This window comes from Argiope bruennichi, chromosome 6 (assembly GCF_947563725.1).
Source record: "Argiope bruennichi chromosome 6, qqArgBrue1.1, whole genome shotgun sequence".
Taxonomy (NCBI): Eukaryota; Metazoa; Arthropoda; class Arachnida; order Araneae; family Araneidae; genus Argiope; species Argiope bruennichi.
Genome location: NC_079156.1, coordinates 66656395 through 66674320, shown reverse-complemented (window position 1 = coordinate 66674320; position 17926 = coordinate 66656395). Strand labels below are relative to the sequence as shown.

Sequence of the window (17926 nt, the reverse complement as noted above, 5' to 3'; positions counted from 1 at the left end):
ACCCTTGTTGGCGCTACTAAAAAAAAAACAAGAGACTCTCCCCCACCGGCTTAAAATCGCTGTCTTCGTAACAGCGAGCTTGTCCATGGCAAGTGACATAAGAAACAACAACAAAGTAAGTAAAGGAAATATGTTCAGTGTTAATAATTAAGGTCTGTGGCTACCATGTACACAAATGAAGCCATAGCCAGCTCATAAATATGTATCTTTTTTAAGGTACTGTAGAAAAAGATTGATAACGACAGGCAAATGTTTGTAATGAAATTTTCTAATATTTATTTACTTTTGTTGAACCCACAGTAAAAAAAAAAAAAAAAATTAAAGCCAAAACTTCAATTAAAATTACCTTGTATTTTCATCGCTAGCTTTCCAGGATATATCAGCTAGTTCAATATACTGTTGATCTTCGTTAAGAAATTATCTTATCAAATCAATTCTGATTATCAATATTTTTCAATAGTAACATTAGCAAGATAAATATTTCATCATTTGAGAACCATAAGGAGCCTTGTTTCTGTTTTGTATTCTAATTTATTCATAGGAAGTTTCTTTTTTCCAGTGTATGTGGCTTCCAACACTTTCAGCGAGCTGGCGTGGAACATGTAAACCTTTTTGCGAGCTTGTACTTTGTGGTGGTCACTTTCTCGACGGTGGGCTACGGCGACTACAAGCCGGACAACTGGCCCTCGCAACTCTTTATGGTGGTCATGATATGTGTAGCCTTAATTGTTCTTCCCACGCAAGTAAGGACAATGTTATTTGTTTTCCGTTTTATTACCCATTAACAGCAGTGTTTTATTGCATTGTAATTTATATTTATTACAACGAAAACTTGGGTAAATCAAACTCACCGGTAATTCGAATTTTCTATGCTTACTTTAGTTTTTTTGTAATATAATTTAAAAATATTTTCTATAAATTGATTGGTTAAAACCAACAAAAACAAAGTTAAAATTAACAAAAATTAATTTAATATTTTAAAGTTAGGGGTTTTTTTTTGTTTTTTGTTCATTAAAGACTTCCGTATCTTGTATACATCGTGTTTGTTTTACATTATGCAGCATCTATTAGATTTGCAATTTTTAAGGAGTAAGTTTGCAATTTTTCGAGATCAATCCTTTTTACATTATTTCCAACTAGCAGTGCCGCACAGCGTTGCCCGTGGCATAACATCCAAGAGAAAAAATTAGCTTTAAATTTAAGTCTAGCCTCCACCTTATATGACATGAGCATGTAACTCAACATCAAACAAACGTAAAAATATTTTTAGAAATCATCAAAAATAACTACAAAACAATTTTTTGTGGCACACATTCAGAAATATTTGGACTATTAAAAAGGTAAAAATAGGAAGTGTTCAGAGGCAAAACACTTCACTAAATATATACAAGAGAAAAGCAGTTTTAAAATTTTAAAATATACAAATAAGTCATTGTACCCCACTGTTCCACACTTGTTGCTTATTAACTCTGTATAATCTGATATGAAAATAAAATTCAGTTTGCTTCATAATATTTCCTTGTAAATTATATCGGTGATCTATCAATTCGATCTACATGAGACTCATTCTGTCTCTGTAATTCATTTGCAGTGCAATTTAAAGAGAGACGGTTACTTCGCTTAGCAGAAAACTCTTCTTCCCTAAATGTGGACATTCTTTCTCTGATATTCACTAACCGAACATTTCTTTTCTCTACATTCTCATTATCGTGCAACAAACGAAGCGTTTTGGCATTTAATGTGCTCCGGCCAAGGTTGGATTTCCTTTTTTGGGAACAATGAGTTCTGAATCGCTGTTTAAAATCAGACGTAAACAAGGAAATGTATATGCATACCACAGCTCTTGCTATTTACGCATGTGCAGTTTGAGTTTTTCGCACATGCGCGGATAAGTGCAAAGCACAGAGACTGTTTTACGCATGCGCGAAATGTAGTAGGAAAATAACTAAAATCGCAATTATAAAACTCCTTTTTTTAAATTTTGATATGACTTCAATATACTAAACCCTTCCCCAATAAATGCCCAACAAAATGGTACAAATATCTCCAATAGCCGTTAATTATTTCTCGAGTTTTTCTCTTTCAAACACACAGACGCTTTCAGGAGACTTCATTTTATACTATGTATAGATTATTTATTACAGCTATTTTTGAAAATTGCTGTTTTTAAAATTATGACAATTAGCATTTTATTAATATAATTCCGTGTTTATTAATAATAAATAATTTATTAAAAATGCTAAATAATGAAAATAAATCTTTACCATCATATTTGGTTAAAAATTTTTGATTTCTCATACTGCAGTCATTTTTAGATCCAGTTTTTCTTCATTCAAATTTTTGGATAAATACAGATGCGTCCTATCGGATTCAAATAAGCTAAGTTCTACCATATTAGATTTTATTTATTTATTTATTGTCCTAATACGGCGGGAACATAGTAAATCACCAAGAAAAATATTCGTTATTATTAAATTTAAAAATCTCAGATCTCACTGACTTTTCTAAATTTGTTAATGAATAATTTTTACTGTCCTGTTAAATGTTAAAACGGTAGTAAGAATTCAAATAAACAAATGAAAAAGAAGATAGGATTAAAGATGAAACACCCATATTGCTTTTTTATAATTTTTCATAAATGGCATAATATTTTATAATTACATATAGTTGTAAATATACGTGATTGAAAGAATTTATAAACAAGATTTGAAAATTATTAAATAAATACAAGTAAAAAATTTTTCTATAAAACTTCTGTAGAGTTAGGAAATAAATAATGATCAAAAACTTATGTTTTCGATACCAATTCGTTTATTTGCAGTTTGAGCAGCTAGCCTATACATGGATGGAACGTCAGAAGTTGGGCTTTGCTTACAGTCGACATCGAGCCCAAAACGAAAGGCATGTCGTCGTCTGCAGTACTACACTCAGATCCGACACTGTCATGGACTTCCTCAATGAGTTTTATGCCCACCCCTTGCTGCAGGTGAGTTAAACTTATCCGCAATATCTCATCTCTTAATTTAACAGTAGCAAAAAGTATGCAAATGATAAATTGGAAGGAAAACAACGTTTCTATTGCAAATTGAGTCACGCAATAACCAAGGTTTACGCTATTCGAGAAAACTCATGTAAATATTGTTACAGAAAAATCCGTTCGGTGGATGTACGGTGAAAATTCCAACAACCTTAATAGCGGATCATTGTACTTTATTCTACACGAAAACACGATTACACAGTAGGGCACAATCGAAGCGCACGCAAGAAAAGTATTTGCAGTAAATAGTAACACACGAGTAACAAAAAGTTATTAAACAACAGCAGCAGCTTAAAGCACTCAGAGAGAATTCTCAGTGTATCAAAAATCTAAAGAAAGATTTCACTCAAACACTATTTCGCTTCAAACTGCTGACTGTAAGCTCGGTTTCTTGGATTTTTATACTCTGCGTGACAAGGCAAAGAAGCTTCTAGAAGGATATCGTATTTTTGTTCCTAATTGAGATATCGCCAAAATTCCTGTAACGTCAGGAATCTTTGCTTTTGTCTCCAAATTAATAAGAAAAAAGTGGCAGAGGTTTTAAGCAATTAAACGACGATTGAGAAAATGCTTTGATTGATTTAGTACATGAAAGCAAATCGGGTGACTACAACGAAGCCACGGTGACCTAATAATAAAATTTCAACTTCAGGACTGAAGGACGCGGGCTCTAGGTTCGAAAACCGATACCATCAAAGAACCGTTGTGTAAACGAATTTGACGTACGTTAAATCGATTGAGGTTAAATATTCCTCCTCTCGTGCGGTGTGGAATTTCGAAAGGAAGGTGTCAGCTCAGTAGCCATTCTCGTTAGATAACGAGGTTCAAATTACGAAATCTCTCGGAAAATTGTCCTCACGTCGCTTAAAAAACTGGAAGTTAATAAAAAGCTAAAATTATAATCTACAACTGAGTTTTAACTCTGCTTTGAAAGCGATTATTTATAAAGTTAAAATTCTAACATATATCTTAAGGCATGATTTTGTAATTACTATTGTGTGAAATTCTCTATAAACATAGGCTGTTATCTAAATTTTTTTTAACTAGATTAGTTTTTGCTTTTTAATGAGAAACCAAATCGTCGAAGTTAAATTTACAGAATATTCCTATTTTTCAAAGAAATGGGGAAAAAAATTAATTAGACTTAACATTCTGATTTTTCAAAAAACGGATTCATTTAAGTAGAGGAGGGAGATATGTCTGTGTTTCCATTGTGAAGATTGTAGTTTTATTAAACAAACATTTAACTGTTTTTTGTACTTTTTAAAAAAATAATTCTTACAGAAAAAAAGTATCTTTGACAAAGCACTGTTTCAATAAATAAATTTGATATCTAAGTTTGTTTTACCAGATATGTTAATAAATGCAACAAATTATTATTATTTACTTTCTTAGCATGTTTAACATATAGTTGAAAGAATTCATTAAGAATAAAGGCACAAGAAATCTTAATTTTAAATTTTAACTTCACGCTTCAGTACTTTGTTTAATACCATTCTTTTCTGATTTTCTTAATTCAATTTTTGATTTTTCTGAATAAATTTGCTGTTTATAGTGACTGAAAACTTGACTTTATTACTTCATAAAAAAGAAAAGTTTAAATCTGCCCCAACTAATCATCACAGTAATTTAGAAGTGGTTGTCATTTTCTTTTTTTGTGCTTAGTTCGGCATTTTTTTTTTTTTTTTTTTTGTTGTTGTTTGAAACACAAAATTGCAATTTCAGCAAACTAATTGGAATAAGAATGGAAAATATTACATTTCTTTGTTTCATACACTTTCTTTTCATTTCTGTTTTCGAGAATGTATGTTCTTTCTGTAAAATTGGCTTTGAAACATTTTATTAATTTTATTTTCTGAATAAAAAATGACGTTTGCAAACATCATATGAGAAAATAAAAATATTAAAGTTGTATCAAATTTTTTCTTTGTTTTTGAAACTAACCAAATATTTAATTTATATTCGTTACGTACTTCCAAAACATGGGAAAAGTCAAATATATTATTTTTTCTTCGGCGAAATAACTTTCTTTTGCGAAAATATATTACGAATTTTTTTTTGTTTAGTTTTCACTATACAAATAAATCATTCTTTTTTAAGTACAGCTGTTCGCACTAGTGTTTTTTTATCGTTTGTCACAATATTTCGTTTGTTTCGTTCTATTAAAAAGAACAAGAATTCTTTCCTGGATATATTAATTTATGTAAACATTCTTTTTTTGATTTATTTGTTTTATTCTTCATTTTATTTCATTTTAAGTCGATGCAGAATCTGACAAATCTCATTGAGAAATTGATTCGTGATGGAAAATTGCTTTTTGTTCTTTTCTGCATTTGTAATAACATTAAAAACTTTTATATTTTCTTCACTCTGAACTCCTTACGAAAATAAAATTCTGAAACAGATTTCAATCTAAAATTGGATAAATTAAATTCTTTATCGAAAGGCTTCAGATCTTTTTTTTTTATCATATACGAATACAGTCCAATTTTCAAAAAAAAAAAAAAAAAAAAAAATTGTGAACAAAATGTGATGTTGGCTTTTTTACAAGATTACATATAAAAACTATGGTTGCAATAATTCAATCTCTAGAAGCATGCATTTGCCAGTTATTCTATAAAAATCGTTTGGCGACCGAAATATCTAATGAATATAGAATCGTACCTAATCTATTCATGTAAATAAGATTTTCGTAATTTAATTAATCATAAGATATAATTAATCAGAAATGTATTAACACAAATACTTCATTTGCCATTGTCATCAATAATTTAACAAATGATTTAGTGTATCCGTGTTACTTTTTACAAACTGAGTTTACCGGAATGGAATATTTTTATGTGTAATGGTATTTGAATGGGCTAATACAACTTAGACAAAAAAAAATGCCTATTGTTTATTTTTACTGCTTTATATTTCATGTCATGCTGATGAAAAAGTTTTTGATTATAATAAAAAAAAAGATTTGATTAAACAAGATGAAAATAATGCTTATTGAAATTAGCAAGTTTAGGTTTTAAATTATATTATCTAATTAATTCATTTGTTTTCCTGTCTCAATTTCTATCAGTAATTAAAACTCGTTTATTGCTAACATTGGAAATATATATTTCAAAGTGACTTGGATTTTGTTGATGATAATTTATTGTATGTAAAGAATATTACCTCATGAAAGATGGTGATTTTTGTGCTACGGTCCAGATGTAAATATTAAATGTTTCTATTTTTTTAGAATTTTACTTTTACCATTCTTTTGATGACAACTGTATTAATTAACTTAATAAAATTTTTTATGCTGTATTTTTATTTTCTCTTATACGCAGTATAGAGAATGTATAGTAATTGTCAAAATTTTGGAACTCCAGATTTTGATTATCTCCACATTTCAGACCTCCGCGAGTTACAAACACATTTTAAAAAAAGTCTGTCTTTCTGTCTGGGATAAGGATAACTCAAAAACGCTTTGAGCTACACTTAAAAATTTAAATGTGATGTAATATGTGTTAAAAAACAATCGTCTGCATCACAAAAATTCTTTTCATAAAATCAATAAGCAATTTTAAAGTTGAAAATTTTTTTCTGCACATGAAAAGTGAAAATTTTAAATTGCAATCAGTTTTGTTGTTTTTACTTTAAAAATAATAAAAAACGAGCAGTATTAAAAGTGAAATCAATTTCCTGGTAAAGTTTTGCAAATATTTGCTTATTTTATCTTCGGTATTTTTCCCCAATGAAATTTGTGTCGAGCAAATTTAGTTTTCGTCTCCTGAAAGATATTCGCTAACTTAGGCATTTCAGTTCGAAAAAGAGAAAAAAGTTTTAGACGAAATTCAATTCAGTGAAAAAAAAAAAAAAAAAAAAAAAAAAACTTTGGCCTTCGCTTCCAAATAAATAAATTCTCTTCACTTTTTTCTCAGATCGTGCCAAGAGTTTCGATCCTTCCAAGGTGAAAGCTTCTAAACTCTAAATGATTTCTATTCAAAAAAGGTTCCTTTTTATTTTTGAAGTTCAAAGCTAGTTCTTCTACTTAAGAATTCTCTTCTTTAAAGTGTTGTTTATTTTCGTCGAGATATTTAGACATGTGCTTCGTGAGGCTTAGCAAGTTCGTTGCCAAAACGCAAATTGAAAATAAGGAAATAGTAATTCTTTTTTTGCAGACGATTCCTTGCGGTACTCGTAAGAAGATCTGTGCGTTTATATGTATTTGTTACGATCTTTTCCACCGTACATAAAAGATAAAGAAAGTGGTGAGTGGAGCCTCGGATGAATAAAAAAGGAATTTATCTTCAAAATATTTAGAACGTCATCGTTGTCATGGCAACAAAATGGGCTTATTTTGTAAATGAAATATATGAATTTACGATGAAATGGAAAGAAAACGTTTCTAAATTCTATAATCTTTAAATTTCTTGAATAAAAAGAACGTCTTCGACACATCACCTCTAAGTTCAATTGTAATGTTTAAGGAATTTTTTCTTGGATCATTTTTTCTAAATTTATCTGATGCTTTTTGTATTATTCCATAATATATTACGATTTATTATTATTAACATAATCTTATTCCTTAGAACTATTCGTATTTTAATAACAGATATTGTTTCCTTCTTTTCTGGGTCGTTAAAAATGGTATATTGTGCACTTGCCGCCTTTAGCAACCATTTATCTTGCCGGGGAAAATGGTTATTAGAAATTTCAATTAAATTGGTTGCAATGGCTTCCTTAGTAAAATATACGAGTCTCGTATTTTAACTTCAAATTTTGATAGGCGTATGACTCATACTGTTTTAGAAGCTCAATGTTTCATTCATTGTGCAATGCATTTCCCTAATTTTCTTCAACATAAGCTCCAATGATATAATAGGAAAAAGCAGCAGAGTTTAACCAGCAGGAATGGTCACCTCAAAACTTTCTCGCATTCTCCCTAATAAACTTTTCACTCTAGATAATGCCTTAAATGGCATTGGTGTACAATAACATCAAAATATTAACATTTGGCGAGAATGTTGCATTTTTACTGAATCTATCGTGTCGCCCTTGGCGAGTTATTTGGCGATTAATCTCTGGCATGCATCTAGTAATATCCGAAATTCGAATTTGTGCTTCAGATACATTTTCGTCAACCAACTGAAACAAAAATTTGACACAAAAGTGCACTTGTACTCGGAAATCCCATATCCTACTTGATATATACAAGTCACTGCGTTTTTGAACTGTCGCGTTTACATTTTTTGAAAGCACAGACCGACAGACAGTCAACCGGTGGTTGGATTTGGTTCAAAATCTACATCAAGGTGTTTACACTATAGATGTTAAGTCTGTGTACCGAATTTTATCTATCTAGCTCTCTTCGTTTTGTAATTATTGCGTTAACTTATATTCCAACAGACAGACTTCTTGTGAAATGATTTTGTTCAAAATTTAAAAATTAGGTATAAAGACTGTATACCAATTTTCAGCCGTTTAGCTCAAAGCCTTTTTGAGTTAGTTATCTTTGCACAGATGAACATTTTTAAAAATGTACTTTTTGAACTGTACACTAAAGATGTTAAATCTGCATATCCAATTTTATCTAGCTAGCTCTCTTCATTTCGTAGTTAACTTGTTAATGTATATTCAAACAGCCACACAGACGGACTTTCTCTGGACAGAATTTACTCAACATTTGTTAGAAATCTGCAAATTTTTAGTGTAAAGTCTATATACCAAATTTCAGCCGTCTAGTTCAAAGCCTTTTTGAGTTATCTTTGTCACATACAGATAGACAGACGAACACCCTATTTCCAAAAATGTGTTTTTCGAACTCGTTTTTTGTTAATTCTAAGACGTGCAGATTCGTCTAAGTCTCAAGTTAGGATTTTTTTATGATTACTGTTCTTTCTCTACATTACATATGCGAGAAAGTATAAAGGTACGCGTCTTAAAATCATTGCTTAGCCCTGGAGTAAAACCTTAATTGTAAGTACAACAAAATATAAAACTTTTTTTACAAAAGCATCTCAACATTCTTCTTCAACACGGGAAAAATAAATTGTCTCTTTATATCTTAATCAGCAACAATAGAAAAAAGCAAGAATGAAATATTAATAGCAAGATTGAAAACGATTTGAATTTTACTTTAGTAAGGAAATATATCGTTTTAAAATAAGTTAAAAGTTTTTTTTAGAATTTAATTTTAAAAAATTATATGGCAAAAAATTGATATCATTGAAAAGGAACGCATTCACTTGTAATGAAAAATATTTTTAAAAAATAAACATTTATAGAATTTTTTTATTTGATTGGGAATACGGTATCTTATTTCATCTTTCAATCATTATTATTAGATATGCATTTCAGAATGTAAAGTTTCATAATTTTTTTTCAGTTTTTATATATTTATTTTACAACGCGACCATCTGTTTCTTTTCGGCATACAAAATAAAAGCAGGCATAGTCAATAAATCAAATGTATTCCGAAACATTCTTTCTTAAAAATAAGATCAATGTTTCTGGAATTTATCGGATTATTATTTAATTAACAATCATCGTAAATTTAAAAAATAATAATTCTAAAAAAATGTATTTTAAAACAATTTACATGAAATATAGTATTTTTCAAATGATAAATAATAGCTGCTTCTAACTATTAATCAAAAGACCAGAACAAGTTTAATTTCCAAATTGTTTAGGATTTTTTTAAGTATGCTAATTTTTCATTCTACAAATAATTTTTTGTGTGCTTGTAAAACGTTTTATCAACTTCCATAAGTATTTTTACCTTTTAATAACAGTAGGTATCTCTAACATTTCTATATCTTTTTTATCGATAATGTTTAAAAACATTGAAATCAGTCGGCTGTAAAAATAAAAATTCTTTTAAATGAAAAAAAGGCTTAGCCGATGTTACTGTTTATATCTAAAATAATATTCAAATTTGGAAAAGTTTTAACTGGTAACGATGTTATCATAGAAGGAAATATAATCTCAAGAAATTTTTTCATTGAAATTTTCATTTTATTTTATGATATAATATGATATGAAAATCTCGATAATTCAGTACATGGTCAAGTCAAGTCAACCATCTAACTCTCCGACCCGCCCTAAGGCACACGGATTTAAACCGTAGAACTGAATGACCGGACCGCCGCAACAGCAATTGGCGGGAACTGTGGTTGAGTCCTAAGGGCCGTCACCGGCCACGGTACAACCCTCCCCGAAGGAAGTACGTCCCGTCATCGATGGGAGGAGCCAGATCCCCCACCTATTAGTGTACCCTCCAGGGTGGCGAGATCCAACCACCAGGCCGGAAGCATCTCATCCTCATTTCGAGGTGCCCCCCCGAGGGTCCAGTACATGGTCAATGCGGCCCATTCAAAAGTCTGGCGTTTTCGGGAGAACTTTAAAGGGAAAATCAAGTCTCTGCATGTCGATGTCAGTGTTCTTGACGCAATGTAAACAACAGGTTGTTGCTCATATATAGAACTTGCCGCCATCAGTAACAAGTTTGGTTCACGTGGAGTATATTGTGTATAACTTCATTTAAATTTCTCATCGCATAACTTGTTTTCGATTTCTTCAACAAACTATTTTTAAACATTAGCATTCTATATAAATTAAAGCCTTGTTTAAAGACATATTCTCCTTCTCTGTTTATGTACCATTCTATCCGCCTATAAATGAGGTCTATGGCACTCTAATCCTGTTAGAAAGCTAAATGCCTGGGTTTTCTATTTGATACTGAGCGTTTTTTCTTTTTTTTTTGCGATAATGTAATTTCGTGTTCTGATTCTTCATTTAAACTGCGGAGATAATTAAAAAAAATCATCTCTCTCCCTAAACAAAAACCTTAGTTGACGTTAATGGAACAGAAACAGACGATTAAATATTCGATGACTGACTAAATTTAGATCGTTTTCTTAAGTGCCAATACGTGTGCACTTCTACTCGTTTTAATTCTGATTGTGGACTTGAATGAGAGAAACCTTGGAGAGATAAGCGATTTCGATTTAGTCAGATGACCGCATGAGATGGTTTATGAATTCAGATGAATTTAACCATAAATAAACAAAGTAAAGAAGGTGGAAGAAGAAGAGTTCAATTTTAAGTAAAAGACACATTAAGAAAGTTTAAGTGAAAGAAACCAATTCGTTGTGGCGCAAGGAAAAGTACTATTTGTTATCATTGTGAGCATAATATGACTGTTGCTGAATTGTAGTATTCGGGTGATCTAAGATTTCCAAGCAGAATTTTTGAGAGAGCTTTGAGAATAAGTTCAAGCTTCAGTATCTTCGTTGCAGATGCGTTTGTGTCCTTTCATGCATGAACCACATTCCGGCACACTTTGCAATCATTTCCGGGAGAATGTGTTGCAAAAAAGGGTATATATCTTCATACAGACATTTAGGCAGTAAGTATGACCCCAAGAGATAATTACGAGGATATCTACCCAAAAATTAACGTTAAATCTCTGTTTTGATTTCTGCAATACTGTGGTTTGTGGACCATCTATCAACGACATGTGTGCCTTCTGTTACCTACATTATGTATCGTGTTGACATTAACACCTTCTGGAATCGGAACTTGCAGGGAATTTTCGTGATTTCTTCCTCTCTATGCACTTTGCGACATTATGTTTCACTGCAATTTTTCTTCCCCTTGGTGTCGAGCCCTCCATCGGTCCAATATTAGAACACTCTGTATTTTAAATGTGATTAAAATTCAAACTTGTATATTACATAAGAATATTTATATATACGCTTCTTGCGTTTCTGATATTGTAGTTTCATTTAATATTGATTTTTTTTTTTACGATATTGTTATTTTCCTTTCTTGGCACAATCATAAAGCCGTGCTTTAAAAAACTTATTTATTTTTTATTAGAATCCCTATTGAGCAAACTACACATACATAATCTCACTTTTACCGTTTTGAATGGAAGCGGCTATCCTATTTGCCGTTTCATCATAAATATGTCAAACTCAAAAAAAAAAAAAAAAAAAAAAATTAAAAGGCTCAGTAGGTATAATTCTTTGTAGAAATTCTGTGCTCTCCTCGGTAAAAAAACGGATGATTTATTCAAAATATGCTTATCTCTCTTTGCTGCTCGGGGCAAATACATTGCCGAAATATTATAAATCTTCTTTCTGACGCATGCAAAAATAGCTTCATGGGAAAGTATTGAAAAAGAGTGAATATAAAATGTCTCCTTCGTGGAAGGTTTGGTAAGGGAATCAGATTATTTTCTACAATATGTTGACTTGTGTTTAAAAATTATTTGCTGTTTTTTTAATAAAAAGCCAATAGAAACATAAACCGCTGTACACTTTTACTAGTAGAAAGCTGACACATTGCGTCTAATTATATATAAAAAATATTAATGAAATTCTAAACTCTACCCCGAAACATAGTAGCATGATATTTTAGGCTTGAATCGTCTGCTTCAATTTTATTTTCTGAAACCATTCTTAATTATAGAGAAAGGATAGTCAGCCATCTGACTCTCCGACCCGCCACGAAGGCACACGGATTTAACCATAAGACTGAATGACCCGACAGCCGCAACAGCAACACTGGCGGGAACTGTGGTTGAATCCTAATGGCCATCACCGGCCACGGTCAACCCTCCCCGAAGGAAGTACGTCCCGGCACCGATGGGAGGAGTCAGATCCCCCACCTATTTGTGTACCCTCCAGGGTGGCGAGATCCAACCACCATGCCGGAAGCATCTCATCCTCATTTCGAGGTGCCCTCCGTGGGTTAATATATATAGAAAGGATATAATGACATTTAATTTCTAAATAAATTATTATGATTTATAATATTTCAATTATGATCAATAAGACTATAATTATTAGCAAGAATACTATTAACAACGAAGAGAAATTTATTTAACTTCTTCGTAATCTGCGATATTATCAATAAAGAAAACTGAACATGACATAATAATGTAACATATACTTAAAAATATCTTTTAAGAAATATTACAATAAGATTTGAAAATGGTTCAGAAATAAAGTATAGTGTCGCTGTAAAGCTTATTTTATAAAGTTTGATGTGACGTAAAAATGGTTTTTTGTTGAATGACACATTCCGAAGTTATTTCACATTCCATAACAACAGACGAAAGTGTCAGGGATATTTTTAACTTCATCCAGCGTTGCAGACGGCGGTGGACGATTATTATACTGATTATACATGTTTAAGCTATATTTTATAACTAAGAATGGGATTTATTCGATATTAAGCATGAACTAACCACATCGCTTCGATGTAAATAAGGTTATAGTGAGTGTATTGTGATTTTCTAACAAACTGCCCGGTTTTAAATACACTAGTTTTAATTTCCATAACACAGCTACACTACAAAATTTACAAACACACATAGACAATTAGGTTAAAGTAAACAGTATGGTGGAGGGATTCCACCGTTTCTGACCGAAAGTATTCGGCGTTAGCGCAAGGATTGCGCATAGGAAAAAAGTCGACCTCAGGATGCAGTTCCCCCGTTCAACTGCTTGTCTTCTGTAAAACGCCACAAGGGAGCGCTCTCTGCAAAAAGGGGAAAAAGAGGTGCTACAAGGTATTTTTTCCCCATTCAGTGTTGGATTAGAATATCTTCAACGGAAATCAGTACTTCAAATAATTAATGATATCAAAAGTTACCAATACTGAAAATAAGGAATTAATAATATTATTGATAAGGAATTCTATAAAATGTTCTCTCCTTTACAGGATTATTACGTCGTATTACTGTCTCCCTGTGAGTTGGATGCAACAATGAAGATGATACTTCAAATCCCAATGTGGGCCCAGAGAGTTATTTATATACAGGGTTCTGCTCTCAAAGATTTAGACTTAGCTAGAGCAAGGTAAGTCGTAACATGTACAGAAAGCTTGATTTTTTTTTTATAAGTATCAAGTTTAGAAGAATCAAAAATTCAAATTGTAATCCATGCATAGCAAATCAATAAAATGAGTTCCTTATCTGTTTATTTGAAACTTTGACCTAAACTTCATATGGCATGAGTAATTCGATTATCAGAGGGAAAACATGTTTTGTGTATGACCTTGATTCATTTTTTTTAAATATTTTATTGATTTATTGAATTGAAATTCTTCTTTTATTGAATTGACTGATCATTTGCGAAATGAATTAATTTCTTCCTTTTCTTTGAGTGATTTTTTTAAAGCAAGTGCTTTATTGAAATTCTACATCCACAGTGACAAAAACTTTGGAATCTTTAAGCTGGTATTAAAACTTATGACATCAAGATTTTTCTAAATTTTAACCGAACATATACACTGGAAATGAATTAACAAAAGCGGCTCGGCTAAGTATAAACCAATCATAATTCACTTCTTGGTTTACATATGTACATGGTCAAAAGAAACATTACTAATTTGTGACACTTATAGAATATCTTGTACGAGTACTTGTTTATTTTTAAGACCCCAAGTTTACATCACAATTTTCTGATTACCCCATGACCATCAAGTTACGTTATACATAAGGTACCAAAATTTCTTCAAGGTTTTTGCATTTCTGGGTTTACTTGAATATTTTCAAATTCCGCCCAAGAACGTAAACGTAACAGATTTAAGTAGCGATTTTCAAGTTACGCCAAACTGGTCAAGTTCCATTATACATAAGATGCCGAGATTTCGCAAAGATGGTTGCATTCTCGGATTTACTTGTCGATTTTCAGATAATAGGTTTTACTTGGCGATTTATAGTTTACGGCAAGCTCTCTTATACATAAGCTGTCAAGATGGTAGTATTCCTGGATTGACTTGGTGATTTTCAGATTACGCCGACATCGACAAGTTCCATTATAGGAAAGATGCCAATATTTCACCAAGACGGTTGATGACGGTTTTCATTTTTTGGAAATTTATACCGGGGGCTATTAAAAGTAAACAAGTGTAGTTACACGAATTATTGCAATTAAGCATATGTCTCCTATTAACAAAAATAACTTCTAAATCTTTTCATAATTTAACATTCATTAGATTAAAAAGAATTTTTAACATAAATTCTTTTAAGTTTCTTCATCATTTTATATACATATACCATAAAAAAATTAATAAAATTCAGTTTTGTCTAATTTTTTTTTTTATCATAGATGGTATTTTATTTCGTTACAAGCATATTCATGGTGAGGATTTTGTTTGGATGTTCGCATGCCCGTGATATGATGTGTAGTTTGAAATAATTGTAGGAAAAAACATATAATAAGTCTTTGATTTATCTAAAGTTGTTTAAATTAATTGAATTTTGGCTTTATAAATATCAGATCTCATTCATATATACAGGCTGAGCAGGAAATCCTTTTAAGCCCTTTAAATTTAAAACGACATCTCGTATAGCAAAACTAAGCAACAAAAATACGAAGAAAATAAAAATGTATCCTCAAATTTCCCATTCCCAAGTGCGTTGATGAGATTTTTTGTTCATTATTTTTGGTCACTTCCTTCCTTAAATTTCGCTTCGTCGTTCTTTAACTCGGAAAAACTGTATCATAATACCGGAGAATGCATTTTTCAATTTTAGGACGAACCGTTTTTCAAGACATTGAATGTTCATAATTTTAATCTTAAATATCTTCCCGCTTTTACCTATAGTTCCATAAAATCTTTTTTTTTACTTTGTATCCAAGTAAATTTATTAACCGGACTTCTTTATTTTTTTAATTACTTTGTTAACTTACTTATTTCGCCACTAGAGATTCTGTAGCTTGTCTCAATAAATTCAGCATAATGGCTTTACTATAAGTACACTTTACTTCCTAGGTTATATGAGACGTTATTTCGAATTTAAAAGACTTAAAAGGAGTTTACTGTTCACCTTATATATTATATGACTAATCGTCATTAAATTTTCCCTATTGTTATTTAAAATACCCTATTTGATCTTTTCTCCTCGCCGAATTTTATACTATGCATGCATTGTTATTTTTGTCTTTTCAGAATGAATGCGGCTGAAGCTTGTTTTATATTAGCAGCTAGAAACTATGCTGACAGATCGGCAGCTGTAAGTATTTAACAACTTTCTTCTTAACGCTTGGTTTTATATGATTATCATTGACTTTTATTTTTAAAAAAGGAACTTGTCATTTCAACATGTCGATGTTTTCCATAATTTGTCTCTCTCATGCAGGACGAACACACAATTCTGAGGTCTTGGGCAGTTCGAGATTTTGCCCCGAGTGTACCTCAGTATGTACAAATTTTCCGTCCTGAAAATAAGGTTCACGTTGCTTTCGCAGGTAAGCAAAGCTTGTTTTAATTCGTCTATTATAAAACTATTCATCAAGTGAGAATTAAATTAAATTAATAGTAATTAATTAGAATGAAATTAATTTGTAACTGCTAGAATGGATATGAAATTTCATCTTTTTGAAATTTAGTAAGAAGACCTGTAAATCAAAAAATGCAGGACACAAATATCTGTTTACCATGATTTTTTTTTTTGAATTATACTGATTTCTAAGCATAAACATAAACCACACAGAATCATACATGAAATTTCTTGATCTAACGCCAGAACACAAATGAATAATACACGACCTATGAGTTATAGACTTACGGCTTTGTGTAAAACAACATTCCAGAGATCTAATTCATAAAATCGAACATTGAATTTCATCTTTTATCTCCTCCATATAAAAATCACTGCGGTCACGACAGAGTATAAATATCCAAGACAGAACACATGGTTGCACGGTATTCGAATGCCCCCCTATTGAAGTTTGGAAAAAAAACCTAAATTAGACAAGAAATAAACAAATTTTCATTAATAAATATACTGCAAACGCAAAATACTGGAAAACAATACAGAAATCTGAATCTTATTTATTATATTAATCAATTCGCGATCAACCAATGATTTAGGACAAGCTTTCTTCTCAGAAATCTGGTTTAAAAAAAATTGTATTTCTCTTTTGCCATTACTTTAGAACTAAATTTTTACTAATAGCGTTAGTTTTAATTAATGTCATTTTTTTTTACAAATACATTTTTATTAGTGTACTCAAAAGTAGGAATTAACTTTTTAACGTTCTAGAAAGGAAAACAAAAATCTTTAGAGTGTGAGGCAGTCACAAAACTACAAGGGGTATTCAAATGAAAAGATGCGAAACGACACTGTGGGTATAAATGAAGACTTCATTCAAAGTATACACCATAGGCCTGAGCACAACGATCCCATTGATTAACGAGCCGAAGGATTTCTTGTTCCTTGAATTCCTGTGACCGTGACGAGACCCAGTCCTTCACAACGTGCTTGAGTTCGCCGTCCGAGTTGAAGCGCTTCCCTTTCAGATGATTTTCAGGGGACCAAACACATGAAAATCGCAGGGGGACATGTCCGGGCTGTAGGGTGGATGGTCCAGTTCCAGCGTGTGTGACCCTGGAGACGTGTGGACGCGTGTTATCATGGAGCAGAACCACACACTCCTTGAGTAGACCCAGTCTTTTATTCTTGATGGACCTACGTAGTCTTCGGAGTGTCTCACAGTACACATCGGAGTTAATGCTTCTTCAGTTCTCGAGGAATTCAACAAGTGGCAGACCTTAGACGGCGAACTCAAGTACGCTGTGAAGGACTGGGTCTCGTCACTACAGGAATTCTGGGAACAGGGAATCCTTCGGCTCTTTAATCAATGGGATCATTGTGCTCAGGCCTATGGTGTATACTTTGAATAAAGTCTTCATTTATACCCACAATGTCGTTTCGTACCTTTTCATCTGAACACCTCTTGTACTTACTTTGAAATTTTAATCACTTTGAAAATGGAAAAAGAACTCTTTCATCAACCCTGCCTACTGGATAAGTTAAGACTCTAAACGGACCACCGGGGGATAAACCCATTCAAAATACATCAAAAATTTTTTCATTAAAATTTCATAAGA

At 31.6% G+C, this 17926-nt stretch overlaps 1 protein-coding gene across 2 annotated transcripts in view; it reads left to right on the top strand.

Moving 5' to 3' along the window:
• LOC129972386 (potassium channel subfamily T member 1-like) overlaps window positions 1–17926 on the top strand; it is a 452573-nt gene that overhangs the window by 363491 nt on the left and 71156 nt on the right. For both annotated transcript variants that reach the window (XM_056086510.1, XM_056086511.1), the window contains exons 10-14: window positions 560–743; window positions 2822–2986; window positions 13748–13884; window positions 15983–16046; window positions 16173–16281. In XM_056086510.1, coding sequence (XP_055942485.1) covers window positions 560–743; window positions 2822–2986; window positions 13748–13884; window positions 15983–16046; window positions 16173–16281 — 659 coding nt within the window. The remainder of the gene's footprint in view (window positions 1–559; window positions 744–2821; window positions 2987–13747; window positions 13885–15982; window positions 16047–16172; window positions 16282–17926) is intronic.